This window comes from Penaeus japonicus, unplaced genomic scaffold (assembly GCF_977035675.1).
Source record: "Penaeus japonicus unplaced genomic scaffold, GWHDUDI00000001_assembly GWHDUDI00000005, whole genome shotgun sequence".
Taxonomy (NCBI): domain Eukaryota; kingdom Metazoa; phylum Arthropoda; class Malacostraca; order Decapoda; family Penaeidae; genus Penaeus; species Penaeus japonicus.
Window position 1 is genome coordinate 7,356,208 of NW_028234407.1, and position 18,688 is coordinate 7,374,895.

Consider the following 18,688-nt stretch of genomic DNA (forward strand, 5'->3'; position numbering starts at 1 on the left):
TCATTCCGTTTCTTTTTCACCACCATCATCACCACCATTATCATCATCATCATCATCATCATCATCATCATCATCATCATCATCATCATCATCATCATCATCATCATCATCATCATCATCATCATCATCATCGTCATCATCATCTTCATCATCGTCATCATCATCTTCATCAACATCATCATCATTATCATCTTCATCATCATCATCTTCATCATTATCATCATCATCATCATATCATCATCATCATCATCATTTTCATCATCATCAACATCATCATTATCATCATCATCATCATCATTTTCATCATCATCATCTTCATCATCATCATCTTCAACATCATCATCATTATCTTCATCATCATCATCATCATCTTCATCATCATCGTCATCATCATCTTCATCATCATCATCATCATCATCATCACCACCATTATCATCATCATCATCATCATCATCATCATCATCATCATCATCATTAGTTACTGATATTATATCATTATACTATACTAAATATCTAAACCATTCACTAACGTATTTTTCTCCTTCTTTGCAGGTATGGACGATGGACCAATGTCGACACGCGTATATCATCGGTTAAGTAACACCAAAACATCTCTATCAAAGCATCAAGTTCTTTGCATCTTCCTTATTACGTCATTATTTACTTCCGCCATCTGATTTTCGTCCTTTTTTGCGTCCGTTGTTTGAGATGTTTCAGTGATTGAATTTCCTTGTTTTTTTTTCTTCTTTTCGTTGTCATTGATATAGGTTGCGATACGAGTTGAAGAGAAGGGAGACAGAAAGAAGGAATATAGGATAATGGGGGTAACGGGGTGGGGGGATGGGGGGTTGAGAAGACGATGAGAAGGAGGAGGTGGTGGGAGTAGGGGTGGAGATGGAGGTGGAGGTGGCGGTGGCAGTGGAAGGGGAGGTGGAGGAGAATGAGAAGGAAGAGCAGGAAGAGGCGGCAGAAGAGATAGAGAATAAGGAAGAAAAAGAAGAAAAAAAAGAGAAGGAGCAGGAGCAGGGAGGGGAGAGATAAGAAGGGGGAGGTGCAGTTGTGGAACGGATCTGTTAACTTCGTTTTTATTTTTGTATTTTGCATTTTTCGTCAGTTATTTTCGTCTTTATTTTTATTTATTTATTTTTTTCTTTGTCGACCAAACAAAAGATGGGGAGGAGGTGCAGTTGTGGAACGGATCTGTTTTTGTTTTTGTGTTTGTGTGTATTTTCGTGTTATTTTCATTTTTATTTTTATCAAAACAAAAGACGTGGAAGAGGTGTAGTTGTGGAACGGATCTCTTGTTTGATTGTCTTTGTATTTTTTTATTTTATTTATTTTATTTTTTTATTCTTTTATTCTTTTATTCTTTTGTCGATAGCACTTTAGATTTGGATTATTTTTTCATGATTTGAGAATGTTCGAAGTGCTATGAGATAAAGAGAAAAATTATCCTTATGGGTTATTTTTCACCATTCTCGATTACTATTAATTTATTTCATTTTAGATTGTATGACTCACCAACAGACAACAACTGTTCTTCCTTCGTGACAGTTGGTGTTTTGGTATTGTATGACCCCCACCCCACCCCACCCTACCCCCAACCCCACTCTATTACCCTTCCTTCTCTTAACACATGTTCGTTATATTTTATGGAATGTAAACACTACGATTGAATTCAGTTTTACGATCATTACTACATTTTTTCCCCGAGTGTGGGGGGGGGGTCAGGAACATGGAGTTGGGGGGGAAGGGTGTTAGGGGGGGTATCGAGAGGGGGTGGGGGGTATTCCGCTAATAATAATGACCTGCCATGAAGCGAGCCCGATAAGCTTGCAAGCCGGCCGGGCGTCCTATTATTCTCGAATCTTATTTTTTTTTGGCCTTTTAAGTTGGGGAGTTAGTTACGACGACGCTCAAAGCTATGTAACAGCTCGGGCGTGAGCGGCGGGCGGCGAACGGCGAAAGGCGAACGGCGAACGGCTTCTTTAGGGGATGGAACTCAAAGGACATCGATCGAACGGGATGAATAGAGAAGCGATCGGAGAGAGGAAGGGTTTTTAGCTTGATCGCCGTCAATCGTATTCATTCATGAGGAGTCGACCAATCCACCTCTTTTCTTTTTCCTTTTCTGTTTCGTTTTCTTACTCCTTCTCCTCCTCATTCTCTCTCTCTCTCTTTCTTCCTTCCCCTCCTCCTCCTCCTCCTCCTCCTCTCGTCCTTCAGCCCCCCCCCCCCACTCCCCCATCTTTAAAACGGCCAGAGGAGCGAGCCACCTCTGCCAGGCAAGTGGGACAGGCAGCAAGCGCCCGGAGAAATCTATTGGAATTACTTAAACTTGATGGGAGGGTATCAGGGTCTCATTGCGTTTTATTCCTCCTCCGCTGCTAGGTCTTTCGGGGGGGGGGGGGGGGGTTCGCATTCGTTTGTTTGTTTGTTTGTTTGTTTGTTTGGATGTTGTCTCGTCTTGCTGGTTTCAGAATTTTTTTTTTCTTTTTTTCTTTTTTTCTTCACGCGTATGTCTCTCGAGATTGGCTTATGGGTTTTGTCGCTTTCTGTGTTGAGATTGTTGAATTAGTTTAGCAATTTGCGTGTTGAAGAAGCTTTGGAATTTTTTATCATTTTGAGATGGGAATTTTGTGCTAGAAGTTGTAATGCTCTTTCATTTTGAAATTTAAAGTGTCTTTTAACCTTAAATTTCTTTTCATCTTCATCGTGTTGCTTTTCATCTTTTTAGAAAGTAGAAAACAAATACGTACAGGAGGCCTTGTTTGAGAACTTTGTCTTTCACACTGTAATACTGAGAATGTTTGGCCTATCTTTGTTCGTTCTTGTGCCTCGAATCAAGAGAAAAAGTTTATTTTACAGTTGGTGTTGTGATAGCTTTAAGGGTGATTATTGTCGGGTTTGTTTGAGTTCAACATGTGGCGGGTTACGTGGAAATTTAAGATCTTTATTAGAATTTATTTTAAAGGTGTTGGAGAACTACCCTTTTTTTCTCTCTCTCTCTCTCTCTCTCTCTCTCTCTCTCTCTCTCTCTCTCTCTCTCTCTCTCTCTCTCTCTCTCTCTCTCTCTCTCTCTCTTTCTTTATCTTTTTCTTTTTCCTTTGCCCGGCACCGATCAATCAATGTATCAGTTAACCCCCTCCCCCACTACCACCCCCACCCCCACTACCACACTCTTTTTGCGTGACACTTTGTCGTTTGCGATTGTAGCGTGTCACATACGTGGGAGTAGAATGTTAACTAGTCGTCGGAACGTGTCCCATGAAGGTTTAATCTACACTTGGCTTAACCTTTGTCACATTCCTACTTTTCTTATTCCAATCACGCGAACGGAAACGTTGATGATTTATATGGTAGAGAAGGCGGAGGGAATATTTGTGTTATTTGGATTTTGTTGTATGCGTTAAAAGAATTGGATATTTGGCTCTCTGGAATTACTTTTTTGTTTTTATTGTTATCTTCATCTACGTCATCATCGCTACTATCATTATACTTGCATTTTTTTCTCGTTTTCATTATTCGCCTGTGGTTATGCTTCCATTATACTTGCAAATGTTTTCGTCTTCATTCTTTGTCTCTGTCCGTGGGCATTGCGTGCGCCCTGTATTTACCACCCCCACCCCCACCCCCGTCACATTTCGAGAAATTGACATATTACCCGAGAATTATGCGACAAAGGAGGGTTTTCGCCAAAGGGAATAATTTACAAGACGCCAGAGAGGCAATTAGGTGTATGTCGTCGCTTGCTGATTGTCGTTCGTTATTTCCGTTACGGCGGAGACGATTTACTGCCATTTCGAATAAGACGGTTTGCTTTTTTGAATGGGCCAATCAGGATGTTCCCTGCCGTTTGAGTGGCAAAGGGCGAGGCTCGACACGATGATAAAGCCGAGTGATTTCCAGAGGTTGTCTCTTTTGTCATTTGTTGTTATTTTCTTTTTTTGGATGATGATTTCCCATGTTTTTTTTTGCGTTTCACTTCATTTACCATCTTGTCCGAAGTAATTTGAACAATTGTGAGGTAAAGATGCATGTAAATTTAATTTTGAGCTCGACGCTTTATCATGTTCTGGGTCGTTGTTTTTGAACTTTGCAGGTGTAGATTTTTTGTCGATAATGAAAGGAAATAATATGAATATATATTATAAATAAATAAATCTGAACACATACGGTACCGAATAAATAACCAGAAAAAATGGTGTAAATTTTCACACTTGTCACCGTTGAAATGTGTGTCGACATTGGGTCTTATCATATGCAAATTAGTTTTCATAAGAACTGTTGTAAAAAAAAATGTATACATAAAAAAGGACCAGGAATGACAGACATGAATAGCATAATTAAGTCGTGTGCTAGAAGAGAGGGAAACACAAAAGCTAGCCGGTAAAACAACCTCTTTTTGGCGATTTTTTTTTTTTTTTCCTTTGCTCTTAAAACAGGCGGTCAGTTAACGCCAGGGACCCCATGTATAAAGCTCACCACCAGAACACGCGTTAAAGGGAGAAATACGGGTGTATATATTCGCTTAAAAATAACTCAGGAAATGTTAGTATTATACCAACGGAGAAAGATTAGACAAAAAAGTGAGAACGTTTAGCGAGAACACGGAGAAAGAGAGAGAAAAAATGAGTCCCCCGCGCCCACTGGGTCTAGTGTTCCGCGCGGGAGCTTTGAAGTGGTCCTCTTTGCGGTGTATAAATATCACTGTGGAACTCAAGAACTCTTGTCTTTTTCGGACTGAAAAGAACAGTTTAGTGTAGCCTGAAAGGCCGAGCTGGCTACAAAGCCCGGTCCGTGTTTGTACTGGGGAAAAATTCAAAATGCCCCGTAGAAACAGCTAGGAAAATGTCTTCACCTGCGAGACCCCTGGGAACTGCATGTAATTATGAACCAAGAATGGACTGCGAGTCTTAAAAAAAAAGAAAAGTAAAAAGAAATAAAAAAAATATACATACCAGTGAGCTCTCGGCGGCTGGGCTTGTCTCGGCGGTTTAAGGCCACTTCTGGTTTATGATTCCGTAACAGACAAACATCTTGGGACTCGCGGCTGGAGGAGGCGGAAGGCGAGGGCGAAGAAGGGCGGGTTTGCCGAGGCTTTCAGACCTTCGTTACCCGTGAATGGACGCGGAGGGAGCGGGGTCGTTTACGGACCTTGGAGCCTCTCTGCGATGAGCGGTGTTATTGCTGCTTTTGGTTTTAGTTATTGCTTCTATGTCTGTAGGCCAATAGGTTTATTATTGACGATCACCACAATTATTGCTATTATTGTCGTCTTCATTCTTTGTCTCATTTTCTCGAAGGAAAATCCGTAGCGTCATCCATTACATACCGCGGAAACGTAAACACGCACATACTGATGTGCTTAGTCGCGCGCGCTCGCGCACGCACAAAGACACAGGCGGTGACAGACTCCTCTTGGACAAATGCGAAGAATGCGAAACGAGGCCCAGTAATTGTTGTTGAGGGAAAACACTCCCCCGAAATGTGGCTGTTGCCTCCGCCACGCCACGATGCGCCACGCCACGCTCGAGCACCGGACGCCAAAGCACGAGGTCGTTTTGACTCGTCGTCGGCGCCGCGGAGGAAGGGGCCAGGAATGCCGACCGAGAATTAGGAGGAAAGAGAAGGCATTGTCTGGGGCCGTAAACGCGCTCGGCTCAAGCTCGCGTGTACTCCCCCGCTTTTCCCCCTTTTCTCGCTCCCTCTGTTTTATTCTCTTCATTTTCTCTATCTGTATGAGAATCTTTCAGATTCTCTCTTTCCACTCTTTAGCCCTCCTAACCGAACATGCATTAAGATAGAACACAATCCCCGCTTTGTTTGTGTCTTAGATGCACCAAGGAGGCCTTCAGTGGCTCTTTATAGGCCTATCCGGGGGGCAGATGTAGAGCTCGAGTTACCTGCCTACACGGCCTAAAAGGGGAGGGATGAGATTTTTTTCCTTAAGCAAATCTGATTTTCTTTCTTTTTTTGAGGGTGGGGGAAGGATGAGTTGTATTTTTTTTTTCTTTTTTTACTTTGTGGCGCTTTTTCAATTGTAGTGGGGGTCGAAGATGGATGTAGATTGTATTTTTTTTATTTTTTTATATTTTTTTTAAATTATGTGCCAGATGGTTTTGTTGTGCTTTTATGATTGATATTTTAGAGTTTAAAATTCATGGTTATTAAACTGAATGAGATCCAATTTTTTACCCCCAATTTAAGCTCCCTCCTGCAGAGACATCTGAGAGCAGGACAGGTAACCGGACACCTTTATTTTTTTTTTCTTTCTTTCTTTTAAAGCAGCCCCCTCCCCCAGTCCTTGACCCCTCCCCCTATTTCATGACTTTTAACCTGACCTCAGATTGACCTCGGAACTTTTCCTCCTCTTCTCAGGTCCTCTCTTCCTTCTCCCTCCCTCCTCCTCCCCCTCCTCCTCCTAGTCCATGGCCCTTTACGACCTCATTTTTAACATTACGACTTCAAGTGCCACTTGGAATGACCTTCCCTCCTTCTTTCTCCCCCCTCTTCCCTCCTCCCCCCCTCTCCCCTCCTCCCCCTCTCTCTTTCCCTCCCCCCCCTCTCTCTCCTTCATGTTACCAGTATTTCGAGATTGGGACGGGCAGGAAGGTCACTGGGGCGTAGATTTGTCTTCTTTAGGCAGAAGAGGGGAGGGGAGGAGGAGAGAGGGAGGGAAGAGAGAGGGAGGAGAGGGGTGGGGGAGAGAGGGAGGGGAGGGGAGGAGGAGAGAGGGAGGAGAGGGGAGGGGGAGAGAGAGAAGGAGGAGAGGAGAGGGGAGGGGAGTGAGCGAGGGGAGGGGAGGGGAGGGGAGGGGAGGGGAGTGAACGTGAACGAGAACGAGAACGAGAACGAGCGGGAGAGGGAGGGGAGGAAACAGGAAAGTGGAAAGGAAGGGAGTTCGAAATTAGAAATATCATTGACGTCTAGGCGGCGGTTTCCGATAATTCGATGTTTTACAGCGTCTGGGATGGGCGGTGCAGAAAGGAGGGAGGGAGGTCGGGTGGGTGTGGAGCTTAGCGTGACCCGGCCTCGTACGTGTTTGACCTTGTTCCGGAAAAAAGAAAACGATGGCGGGGAATCGTTTAAAACCATTAAGAAAGGCGGTATAATGCCAAGTGCGAGACAAGGACGAAAATGCCGGTTTGGTTTTCTTTACTTTTTTTTTCTTTTTCTACACACACACACACACACACACACACACACACACACACACACACACACACACACACACACACACACACACACACACACACACACACACACACACACACACACAGAAAGATTTAGATGCCTATGCGTACGATGCATTCCTTCGTTTTACCTATGCATATGAGTATGTAAATGTATTTATGATCAAATTTATATTCATGGCAATATCCACAAACACTTAAGTCTGCGTTGTGTATTGCTCAAGATCATTTTTCATCACGTGATCTCCTTTGTATCCACGTTATCTCACGTTTGTTTTGTTTTATCTCACCTGAGGTTATCGCCATCTTTATCTTGCTTTCAGATTCTGATGCGTAATCATTTTTGCATTGTTGCATCTGTGATTTATGCGTTCCCTTGCCGGTCTTATTATCTCCTGCATTTCTCCTGCAATTACTATTACCATTACCTTTCATTGATCCCGCCGCGTCTTTCATTTCATTATCATCACGTGACCCCCACGGCAGCGATTATCATCAAGCCCGGCGGGATTACACCTGTAATTATCGTCATTAACCCCGCGGTCTCACCTGTTCCCTCGGTCTCCCCCCCGCAGAGCCAGCCAGCTCGCGTCGCCGCAGGTGTCTTCGTCCCCGTCCCGCCACGAGGACCGCGAGAGGAGGCGCCGGCGCAGGAGGAACTCTGGAGACCGCGAGCGTGACTCCTCCGGCCGCAGGGATGGGCGCTCCAAGGGCGGCCGCGACGATCGGAGGGCGCTCCCCACAGACTACCGGGGCGCCCTGTCCAAGTTCGCGCCCCCGGCCCCCCACGCCCTCCTCAAGAAGATCGGCACCAAGGACGTGCAGGGCCTCGGCAAGGTGAGTGTTCCCGTCTCGCTAGCGGAGAGCGTTGCATTGCTGATGCAGCGGGCTTCGTCAGCCTTTCTTTCGCTTCGTTTGCTTTTTGAATTGCAATTTGTGTCTCTTTTGTAGTGTTGGTACGTCTTTTGAGTTTCACATTTTTTTTCTATCTCTCTCTCAAGTTAGATTGAAATAACATTAGCCCTTGTTTAACATAAGTTGGATAAATGTTTATTAAAAAGTCCAAAAACAGGTAAGATAGAGGAAAGCCACAGGGAACCTCCGCAAACCAGATAATTAGCAATATAGGATGAGAAGAACCACCAGGGAAAAGATGCCACCGCGAATTATCCCACGAAATTGGCCCCTCGGATCGCAGGCTCTAATCCCTGGCCAAAATGATATCCAATTTCCGCGTCGGGTCCGTCCGTCAGAGGCGAGCGGTGGCAGCGGCTGAGGCGGCAGCGTCACCGTGGGCGTGGGTGAGCCGACGTGTGACTGGCGGATGGGCGTGGGGGCGGGGAGGCCCTGGCAGATTACCGAGGCTTGCCGTGGCTACTGGTGTTTACTCCGATTTGGGTCTTGGTCTTGGTGGTCTGTGGGTCTCGCTCTTTGATTTTACGTCTGTCGCCATTTTTGCTATCTCTCTGTCTCTCATTTCTCTCTCTCTTTCTGTGTCTCTCTCTCTCTCTCTCTCTCTCTCTCTCTCTCTCTCTCTCTCTCTCTCTCTCTCTCTCTCTCTCTCTCTCTCTCTCTCTCTCTCTCTCTCTCTCTCTCTCTCTCTCTTTCTCTCACGTTCTTTCACTTTCTCTATCCCTCTCTGTTTCTCTCTCTTACTACCTTGTTCTCTCATTCCGCATCCCTCCCCCTCCCCCATCTATCTCCCCCTCATTTCCCGATGATGATGCAAATTTTAATTGATGTGATGAATAGGCTCGACATGTATTTTTTTTTTTTCTTTTTATCTTCCATGTGTATATCTCGCCCGTCTTCCCCAAACAGATGTTCCGGTGTTGGGATTAACGAGGGGAGGGGTGGAGGGGGAGAGAGGGGAGGGGGGCGGCGACTTATACGGGATTACAGTGATGCGATCGTGAGTAATGAACGTTCTCATCCGCGGATTAATCCTATGGTAATCACCGGGATTATCTCTTCGTGTTTGGAGGAGGAGGCAGGAGGCAGGGGGAAGGGGGGACGGGGGAGGGGGCGCTTGAGAAAGAAACAAAAGGGGGGAGGGGTGTATGGGCGGGGAGAGCGACTGTTTCGTAGAATGGAGAAAGGCGAGTGGGCGGTTCCGATGCGATTCGGTGGGCTCTTGTGGTGCTGAATGCGGCTGGATGATCGTCTCTTCTCTCTCGCTCCTTTCGCTCTTCTCCGCAGGTGTCTTCGTCCCCGTCCCGCCACGAGGACCGCGAGAGGAAGCGGTCTTCTCTTCTCCCTTCTTCTCTTCTCTTTTATTCATATCTCGTTTTATTTTCTTCTCTTCTCTTTTCTCCGTCTCGTTTCTTGTCGTATATGCGTTTTTTCTCTATCCTCTTCTCTTTTCGTATTATCTCTTTTCTTCGGGTCTTAAATCTATTTCTCATTTTTTTTCTTTTCTTCTCTTTCTTTCTCTTCCTTCTCTTTCCTCCTTTTTCTGCTCACTCTCGCTTGTTTTTCTTCTATCTTCCTCATCCCCCCCCACCCCTTCACCCTGAGGATAACGCGAAACACCATCAATCGCCCCCCCCTCCCCCCATTATTGCCACGAGGATGAAGGGTCGCAGATGGGAAGGAAAGGGGAGAGGGGAGGGGGAGGGGTAGGGGTAGGGGGAGGGGTAGGGAAGGGGTAAGGGTGAAAGAGTGGCATGGTCCAGGGGACATGGGCATCATCTTTCGGCATTTATCACCTTTTTTGTAGGCACTCTCTGGCACTTTTTTTTTTTTTTTTTTTTTTTTTTTTTTTTTTTTTTTTTTTTTTTTTTTTTTTTTTTTTTTTTGGGGGGGGGGGGTGCGTGGCCATCTGTGCCCCATAGGAGGGGGAGGGGGAGGGGGCTCAGGGGTGCTGAGAGGGTTGATGGGCAGGTTAGGGTGGGGGTGGGGGGGAGGGCACTCGATTTTCAACACCGAGGGGTAAAGAAGGTTGGGTGAGTGGGGGAAAGGGGGGGGGGGGGGGGGAGATAGCTGCTGCATGATATCTGACCATTAACATGCCTGGAGGGGGAAGGGGGAGGGGGAGAACTGGTCATTCCTTGCATTGCTGAACTTCTCGGGAGATTTATTTGATTTTGTTCCATTTCATTTAATTCAGTTTCAGAGATTTGATTTTTTTTGTGTGCGTGGCAAAGGAGCAGGTTATTATTATCATTATTATAATAATTATTATATTTAAAGGTATGTTTTTCTTATTATTATTGTTACGATTCACTCAAGTTGCATAATATCAAGAGTTCAATGACCAACTTTTTTTTAAAATAGAGCAATAATGCAACTTCTGGCAACGAGATTATTCATGCCAACAATAAAACTAATGGCAATGAGGATGATTCCGTATTATAGAAGAGTGCTTGCGAGGCGGAAATCAAGAGGAGAGGCAAGGCAAGCAAGCAAGCAAGCATTACGAAGACCACAGCATTGCGAAGCAGCGGTTATTTTAGCATGGGTTTAGTGACTTCTTGTGCTTTCTGCTGTGACTTAAAGCGTTAAAGATTAAGGAGGAAGGGAGGTAGGGGGAGGGGTAGGGATTAGATGAGAAAAGGTTGAGAGAGAAGACGAAGGGGAAGAAGGAAAATAATTTTAAAAAAGGAGAGGGAGAGAGAGAGAGAGAGAGAGAGAGAGAGAGAGAGAGAGAGAGAGAGAGAGAGAGAGAGAGAGAGAGAGAGAGAGAGAGAGAGAGAGAGAGTTGATTTGAAGAAGGAAATAGAGATGGAGAGAAAGATAAAGAACTGACAAATCTAGAAACGCCGTGAGATGTGTAGCCTGAGGGCGGTATGTGTGTGTGTGTGGGGGGGGGGGGGTGTTAGGAGATCGACACATGCCCTTAGTCTAAATAATTACACTCAATTACACAGTTCGCCGGCCCGTTGTTAATGAAGTCATCATGACCTCTCCCCCGCCTCTCTCTCTCTCTTTTTCTCTCCCTCTCTGTCTCTGTCTCTCTCTCCTCCTCCTCCTTTTTAAAAATTCCTTTCCTTCTTCCCCTTCGTCTTCTCTCTCAACATGTGAAATGTTTCTCTCCCTCTCCCTCCCTCCCTCTCTCTCTCTCTCTCTCTCTCTCTCTCTCTCTCTCTCTCTCTCTCTCTCTCTCTCTCTCTCTCTCTCTCCTTCTCCCTCCCTCTCTCCCTCTCCCTCTCTTTCTCTTTCTCTTTCTCTTTCTCTTTCTCTTTCTCTCTCGCTCTCGCTCTCGCTCTCGCTCTCTCTCTCTCTCTCTCTCTCTCTCTCTCTCTCTCTCTCTCTCTCTCTCTCTCTCTCTCTCTCTCTCTCTCTCTCTCTCTCTCTCTCTCTCTCTCTCTCTCTCTCGCTCGCTGCGTCTTCATACTTATTTTCCTCTGATGTATATCCCATTCGTTATTATGCAAACCATTGTTCATACGCATTATTTTTAAAAATATTTTCTTCAGCCAAACCTAAGTGAGCCAATTAAGGAGCTGGAGTCAGCCCTAGGGTTGCAGAGCGAGGCACTCATATTACAATTATATGCCCGATTGTAAGGCTGTTTAATTGTTTCGTCGTTGCTAATGACGGCGAAGGGGGGGGAGTCTTTGGAGTTGTGCAACTTGGTTCCTTTTTTTCCTTCGTTTTCTTTTTGTTAAGTTTGAAGCAGAGGGTGATCTCGTTTCTCTCTTCTCTCTCTCCTCTCCCTCCTCCCACTACTCCCTCTTTCTTCCTCCAACCTTTCTTCTCCCCCCCCCCTCTTCATCCCTTTAAGGTACAAACCCCAGAAAAAAATACCGCTCACCTAATTAGTAAAATTGGAGGAAAACAGATAAAAAAACATATCACTGTTGCAGATTACACTTGCCAAGTAAACCCCTCAACAACACTCACCTTAATTAGGCCTCTATCTCTGGCCTATCTTTTTAATAGACGTCCTATAGGGTGGGGTTGGGGGGGGTAGAGGGTTGCTGGGGGAAAGACGTCTTTCCTATTTCAACAAAGATAGTGGGTGAAATGTAGCTAAACAAACAGGCAGACAGACAGACAGACAGACAGACAGACAGACAGACAGACAGACAGACAGACAGACAGAAAGACAGACAGAAACGAAGTAAGCGAGAGGGGTGTTACCTGCCAAAGTAGACATGTCTAACCCCGTCCCCAATGAACCAATTTTAGCTACTCGCATCGCACCCCTGGCACGTAATAAGCGGTTAGCATCAAGGCCCGGCAATAAGCAGGTCGTTAGGGCGCCCTGCAGAGGACTCGAAGGGCGCCGTTGCCTCGCCAGGTGGTTCATTGCGTTCGATGGGACGTCCTTAGCTTAGACAGGTGGACTAAAAATGGGAGGTGGAACTTGGAACCAAATTTTGAATAATTATTCATACGAATATTTTGCCCCTTCTATGTTAACCTTACACAATAGTTCGACGAGTGAATACCCTTAAATTCCAGAAGAGTAAGCAATGTCAAAACCCCATTCATAAAGCGTAGCAAAATTATGCAGCCGAGGTTTGGGAGAGGAGTGAAAGCACGTGTACCTCCCCCTCCCCCTCCGTCCCTCCCTCCCTTCCCCATAGCATCGGAGGCCATGGTAGTTCCGACGGGAGGTTAACCGTGATGGAGAGATGTGATTAAACCCAATTATATCCGATGTTCCGATACTCATTGTCTTAATGCCGGACCGTATTAGCTGCGTTCGGCCCCATCTAGGTCTAATGCGAAGAGCTAATTGGAGGTTCAGTGCGCGGGTAATGGCTTCAGTGGCTGCCGGCACCCGCCATTAAATTCATGCATGGCAACCCTCCTTTTTTTAGAGAGCGCGGGCACAATTATATGTTAATTGTCGGTGTTAGTTGCGGCTGGGTTGTAATAGTAATTATTATTATTATAACTTGTTATGTTGGTTTTGGGAGTAAGGATTTTATGTGTAAACCCGATACGATGCGGTTCACAGCGGCGGTGAGATATTTTATTTATTTGCGAGGCAATATCCAGTTGCACGCGTAACAAAAGTGTGAGGAAAGTTTTAAAAGGGCGTTCGCGCACTTCAACTTTTCAAAAGCTGTTGCCATGAGCGAGAAAATATGTGGAAATTAGAAGGGGCGAATGCAAGCGGAAGGAAGATATGAGGACAAATCAGCGAGATGAACCGGAGGAAAAGATGGTGATAGGAACATGACTCTGGAGAGACTGGGACTTGGACACGCGCGAAGTGAGGTTGCGTGCAAGTGCCCCCACGTGCACGGCCTGCTCGCACTGTAAAGGTATCCGCCTTCGCCCGTTCCCCTTCCCCGATGCCTTGGCGTTAGTTCCGCGCTGTGGAACGTGAATCACCGTCGTAAGCACTTACCTGTCACCAGCGCCACCTGCACGACCATTATCAGAGCCAGGGAGGAGGGCATTAAAGAGCACGGCGGGAGAGGGGTGACTTAAGTAATCAGTCTAGGCACACAAAGCGCCTACTGCGATCTACCATACAAAAATGTCGCCAGAGTACTCGTTAGTACGGAATATGACCTCGTTGTCTGGCGCACGAGGCATTTTGTTGATTAGTCGCCAAGTGGAAAGTCATATGACTATGAGAGCGTTAATAATGTCATTCCTTAATTGCACGATATTACGGTTGGGGGACGCGCTTTGTCGTGTCACATGTAGCCCAGTGCTTTGTCGTGGCTACATTGTAGACTGAACGCAAGATCGCGTGTGTTTTGAAAGCTTCGTGTTTGTGCGTTGGGGTTCGTTGAAGCAATGAGTTACAGAGGTTTGTTTTATGTGCGCAATATAAACCTATATAGGCGTCACGTAATCCACACGATGTACCAGAGGCGGACCCAGAACTTACACCCCCCCCCCCTCTATACCGCTAGGAGACCCACAGCCATGCATTTTTCTGCAACGATGACCAACCGTCACCAACACCCACCCCTGGCGGAACCGAACTAAACGATGCGTCCCAAATACTCTATTTCTCAATTACTCTCCGTGCGACAAAAAAATGGCGGTGCGTCTCTCGCCTCTTTTCCGTCGGCGACTATCCTTTATTGTCTCATGAGGTTGTGGGCGTTTTGAGGTTGGTGGGGGTGAGGAGGAAGAGGGAGGGGGAGTGGAGTGTGGCAAGGGGAATGAGAGAAGGGGGAAGGAGCCTGACCTTGCAACTTCCTCCTTGTTAAGTTTCCCAAGGAGGTCGGCAGGGTTGGTAGGGGGGGTATGGGGAAGGGGAAGGGGGTTAGGGGGAGGGGTTGGTTGGAGTGATAGCCATGCTACGGGGGCGTCTCTTAATCTAAGGTCTCCGCGCAGCAGCAGGTTATACATGCTAGTTATATCCAAGAATAATACTCATTCTTAAAGCAGATTGGAGGGTTGTGAATAGCAGGTAAGCGGTATGGAAACGAGGTGCAGCTAGGGGGGGCGGGGGGAGTCGCACGTTGCACAAGGGGGAGGGGGGGGGGCGGAAGGGGCAGAAGGAAAGGGAAGGGACTGCTTATGAATTAGTCATGTCACTTGTGCGAAGGCGTTATCATTACTAGTCACGGGTCGGTTTGTGCCTCGTATAATGACGCAGGTTAACTGGCGTACTCTGTTCTCTTTTTTCCTAACTCCTTTTTCTCTCTTTCCCTTAACATATGTTTAAAGCAAATTATATAACATGAAGAATATGTTATGTGTGTGTTTGTTTATTTATTTATTTATTTATTTATTTATTTATTTATTTATTTTACTAACCCATCTATTAACCTGTCCATCTGTCCATCTCGTTTCGTTCAGTAAAGCAGTATGAAGAACAGAAGAAGAAGAAAAAAACACGATAATATACATTACTACGCACACCTGCTTATTAGCGCGTCTTTTTGTCCCTCACTTCAACTACCTGCTTGGATCACCTGTCTGGCCCCTGACTGTGCTTGCTTGCTTTCGTGTGAACGTTGCCGGAGACGTCTGACACCCTTCACCCTCACATAAAGCCAGATGAAGATTTACTCGGCGTAATGCCATCGCGCCGCCATGATTTATCTGCCGGTGCGGGGATTTACGGCGTCGCGACGGAACCGAGAGGGGGGGGAGGGGGTAGGGGGTAGGGGGGTTAGGTAGAGGATACTGAGACGGGGACGGGGGGGAGGAGGGTGGAGTTGGGCTGAGATAAAGTAATAAAAAAATGAAAGATAAAAAAGAATAATCATATAAATTTAGATGGAAAAAATAGTATTAAAGAAACGGAAGTGTGATTGATCGATTTTTCTTTCGTCATTATTATTATCATTATTAATATTGTCACCATTATTATCATTAATATCATATGTTTGAGTGATGGATTGGTTGGGCGGGAAGGGGAAGGGTAAAAGGGAAGTGGGTAAATGGATAGGATGGGTAGGACGGGCTAGAGACATTAAGGGAGTGTAATTTTACGTTTAAGAATATGATTTGGTGGTTTGACCTCTTCGATATTTTCTTGTGTCTGATGGGTGGGTAGGTGTGTTTGCTTGGGGGAATGGGGGCGGGGGGGGGAGGGGGAGGCAGGTGTCCGACGGCGATGCGCTCAAACCACCGCATCGCCACCGCCGCCGCCGCGACTTCCGTGAGAACCGCTGACTTCACTCAACTCACCCCCGCCACCCCCCCTTCTTTCCTCCCTCCACCCTAAGATATCATAATAAGTCACTTACTGCGGTATTCTTTCTTTCTTGCGCTCCCTCCCTCTCTCCCTCTCTCTTTCCCTTTCCCTCTCCCTCTTCCCTCTCCCTCCTTCCCCTTCCCTTTCCCCTTCCCTCTCCCTCATTCCCCTTCCCTTTCCCTTTCCCCTCCCCTCACCTCCCCTCCTTTATCTCCCCCTCCGTCTATCTCTCTTTACCGCTCTCTCTCTCTCTCTCTCTCTCTCTCTCTCTCTCTCTCTCTCTCTCTCTCTCTCTCTCTCTCTCTCTCTCTCTCTCTCTCTCTCTCTCTCTCTCTCTCTCTCTCTCTCTCTCTCTCTCTCTCTCTCCTTAAACTTCTCCAATGGCTCATCCTGGAAGTCAAAGTTTAAGGAAAAAAAGGTCATCCTCCCCGTGTCAAAGGTCAGAGCGGTAGTTCCCGTGGTCATTAAGGGGTCCTGCCCGAAAGGTCACCTGGGGGTTTCCCACGAACGCCTCACGTGGGAGCTGCGAGCTTTAAGGTGGGTGGGTGGGTGAGTTTGTAGGGTGGTGGGTGGAAGGAGGGAGGGAGGGAGGGAGGGAGGGAGAAGGGGGTAGAGGCCTTTTTCCCTATTATTTTTTATCATTAATGTATGTTTATCTATCTCTTTATCTCTTTCTTTCTTTCTCTTTTTTTCTCCTGTTTTTGCATGTGTCGTTTTTTCATATTTATTTTTTTTTGTTCTATATTTCTATAGTTTTTACGCGTCTCTCCTTACTTTCGTTTCACATATTTTCATATATTTTATTTCTCTTTCTCTTTAATTAGTTTTCCTTTGCTGTCCGCCATGGATCCCACCTGAAGGTTGTTTCGGTGATGACCAGCGGGAGGGAGGGAGGGAAGAAGGGAAGAAGGGAAGGAGGGAAGGAAGGAGAGTAGAAGTGAGGGAAAGGGAATGGGGGGAGGAGAGAGAGATAGGGTGGGGGTGGGGGAGAGGAAGGGGTGGAAGGGATAATAATGTCTCTCTTTACCTGTCTTGAGAACTTCTGTCTGTCTGAAACGCCCCCAAGGCAGCTATTCATCCACGTAAGTTAGATGTTATGAAAGGTTTCTGGTTTCAGCCTATGACAGTCCTTGGCGAGTGGCGTTTCGGTTGCGGTCTCGTGTCCGTGAGGAATTGGCGTTTTCTATAAAGAGAAAAAGAAAGAAAATGAGAAATAATGAATGAAAGCAAGCGAAGAAGAAATAGAAAAAAAGGAAGAAAGAAAAGGTATAAGAAGAAAGAGAAAGAATTAAGTAACCCAAACTCTGTTGCCAAATGAGGTGATCGTGTGAGAAAGAATGAAAGAAAGCAAGCGAAGATGGAGAGAGAGAAATAAAGAAATAAAATATATAAGAAGAAAGAGAAAGAATTAATTAGCCCAAACTCCTCTGCCAAATGAGGTGATCGTGTGTGAGAGAGTTAGCGTGATTGCAGGGAAGCCATGCAATAATAAGAAAATGCAGAGGTCAGGTGACGGTAATCTTTGGGTTACCACCGGGAACGCATTGCATGTTCCGAGGTTTTGGGCGGCTCGACGTGAGCGCGAAGCGGTGATGGGAACGAAGGGGAAAAAAGAAGAAGAAATTAAGAAAAAAATGATTTCCGGTTCTTGGGTGAGTGGTGTGAGGTGAGGGGAGGGGGAGAGGGGGAGGAGGGGGGAGAGGAGAGCCAAGCAAGTGCACGTTCGAGTATTTTATTTGATTAAGGTGGCAAAAAAAATGGGAAGGTGAGTATTATAAACGGACAAGGGGAAGGAGGGGAGGAGGCGGGGAAGAGGTGAGAAGGGTTGAGAAGGTGGCACTTTACCCTCCCGAGATCAGCAAAGAAAACAAGAACATGACGTCGCTAACGAGTTAAACGTGCTCTCATCCCCCCACCCCACCCCACCCCCAGACCTGCGTTAGCGGTGGACACTCTTGTCTCTGTCTCTCTCTCTCTCTCTCTCTCTCTCTCTCTCTCTCTCTCTCTCTCTCTCTCTCTCTCTCTCTCTCTCTCTCTCTCTCTCTCTCTCTCTCTCTCTCTCCCTCCCTCCCTCTCCCTCCCTCTCTCCCCTCCCCTCCCCTCCCCTCCCCTCCCCTCCCCTCCCCTCCTCTCCTCTCCTCTCCTCTCCTCTCCTCTCCCCTCCCCCTCCTCCCTGCTCTTGCCCTCGGATTTGGTCTTACCTCGAAGGTCCTAACCCCACCCCCTTCCCCTCCCCTCCCCACACCTTCAACACCACACCTTCCCCTCTCCATCTTCCCCTCCCCCCATCCCCCCACACTTTCAGCACCACACTCCCCCTCTCCATCTCCCCCCCCCCCCTTCTGCTTGACTTCAGAAGCGACTTCAAGATTACCCTGAATCTACTATCAACAAGTGTCCAAGCCCGTGATTGGAAGCGTCTCGGATACCCCGTGTTTGTGCCTTCCACGCCCCCCCCCCTCCCATCTCCCCCCCTCACGATATTTGCGAAAGCTATTAACGGGCGAGAGATAAGCAAGAGTTGTGCGATACCTAGGGCGCCGCGTTGAGATAAGCGATAAGGATTAGAGGCTCGAAGGACGCCAAGGGGATGGGATGGGGGGGGGGCGAAACGATAGCGAATAGGGGAGAGAGAGTGAGAGACGCGATAAATGGGTGAGCCAAGAAACGATAAGGGGAGGAAGGAATGGGCTTCGGGGGTAGGAGAAGGGAGAAGGGGAATGCCGTAACGATAGGATAACACGGAGGGCGATAAAGGGCACAGATAAATAAGAGAGTAGAAAGAAGGAGAAGGAGAAGGAGAAGGAGAAGGAGAAGGAGAAGGAGAAGGAGAAGGAGAAGGAGAAGGAGAAGGAGAAGGAGAAGGAGAAGGAGAAGGAGAAGAAGAAGAAGAAGAAGAAGAAGAAGAAGAAGAAGAAGAAGAAGA

At 46.6% G+C, this 18,688-nt stretch overlaps 1 protein-coding gene across 5 annotated transcripts in view; it reads left to right on the forward strand.

Annotated features, from left to right (window-relative positions):
- Window positions 1-18,688, forward strand: part of LOC122254235 (uncharacterized) — a 1,188,590-nt gene that overhangs the window by 1,138,022 nt on the left and 31,880 nt on the right. For all 5 annotated transcript variants that reach the window (XM_086536898.1, XM_086536897.1, XM_086536899.1 and 2 more), the window contains one exon: window positions 7,772-8,033. In XM_086536898.1, the coding sequence (XP_086393024.1) occupies window positions 7,772-8,033 (262 nt within the window). The remainder of the gene's footprint in view (window positions 1-7,771; window positions 8,034-18,688) is intronic.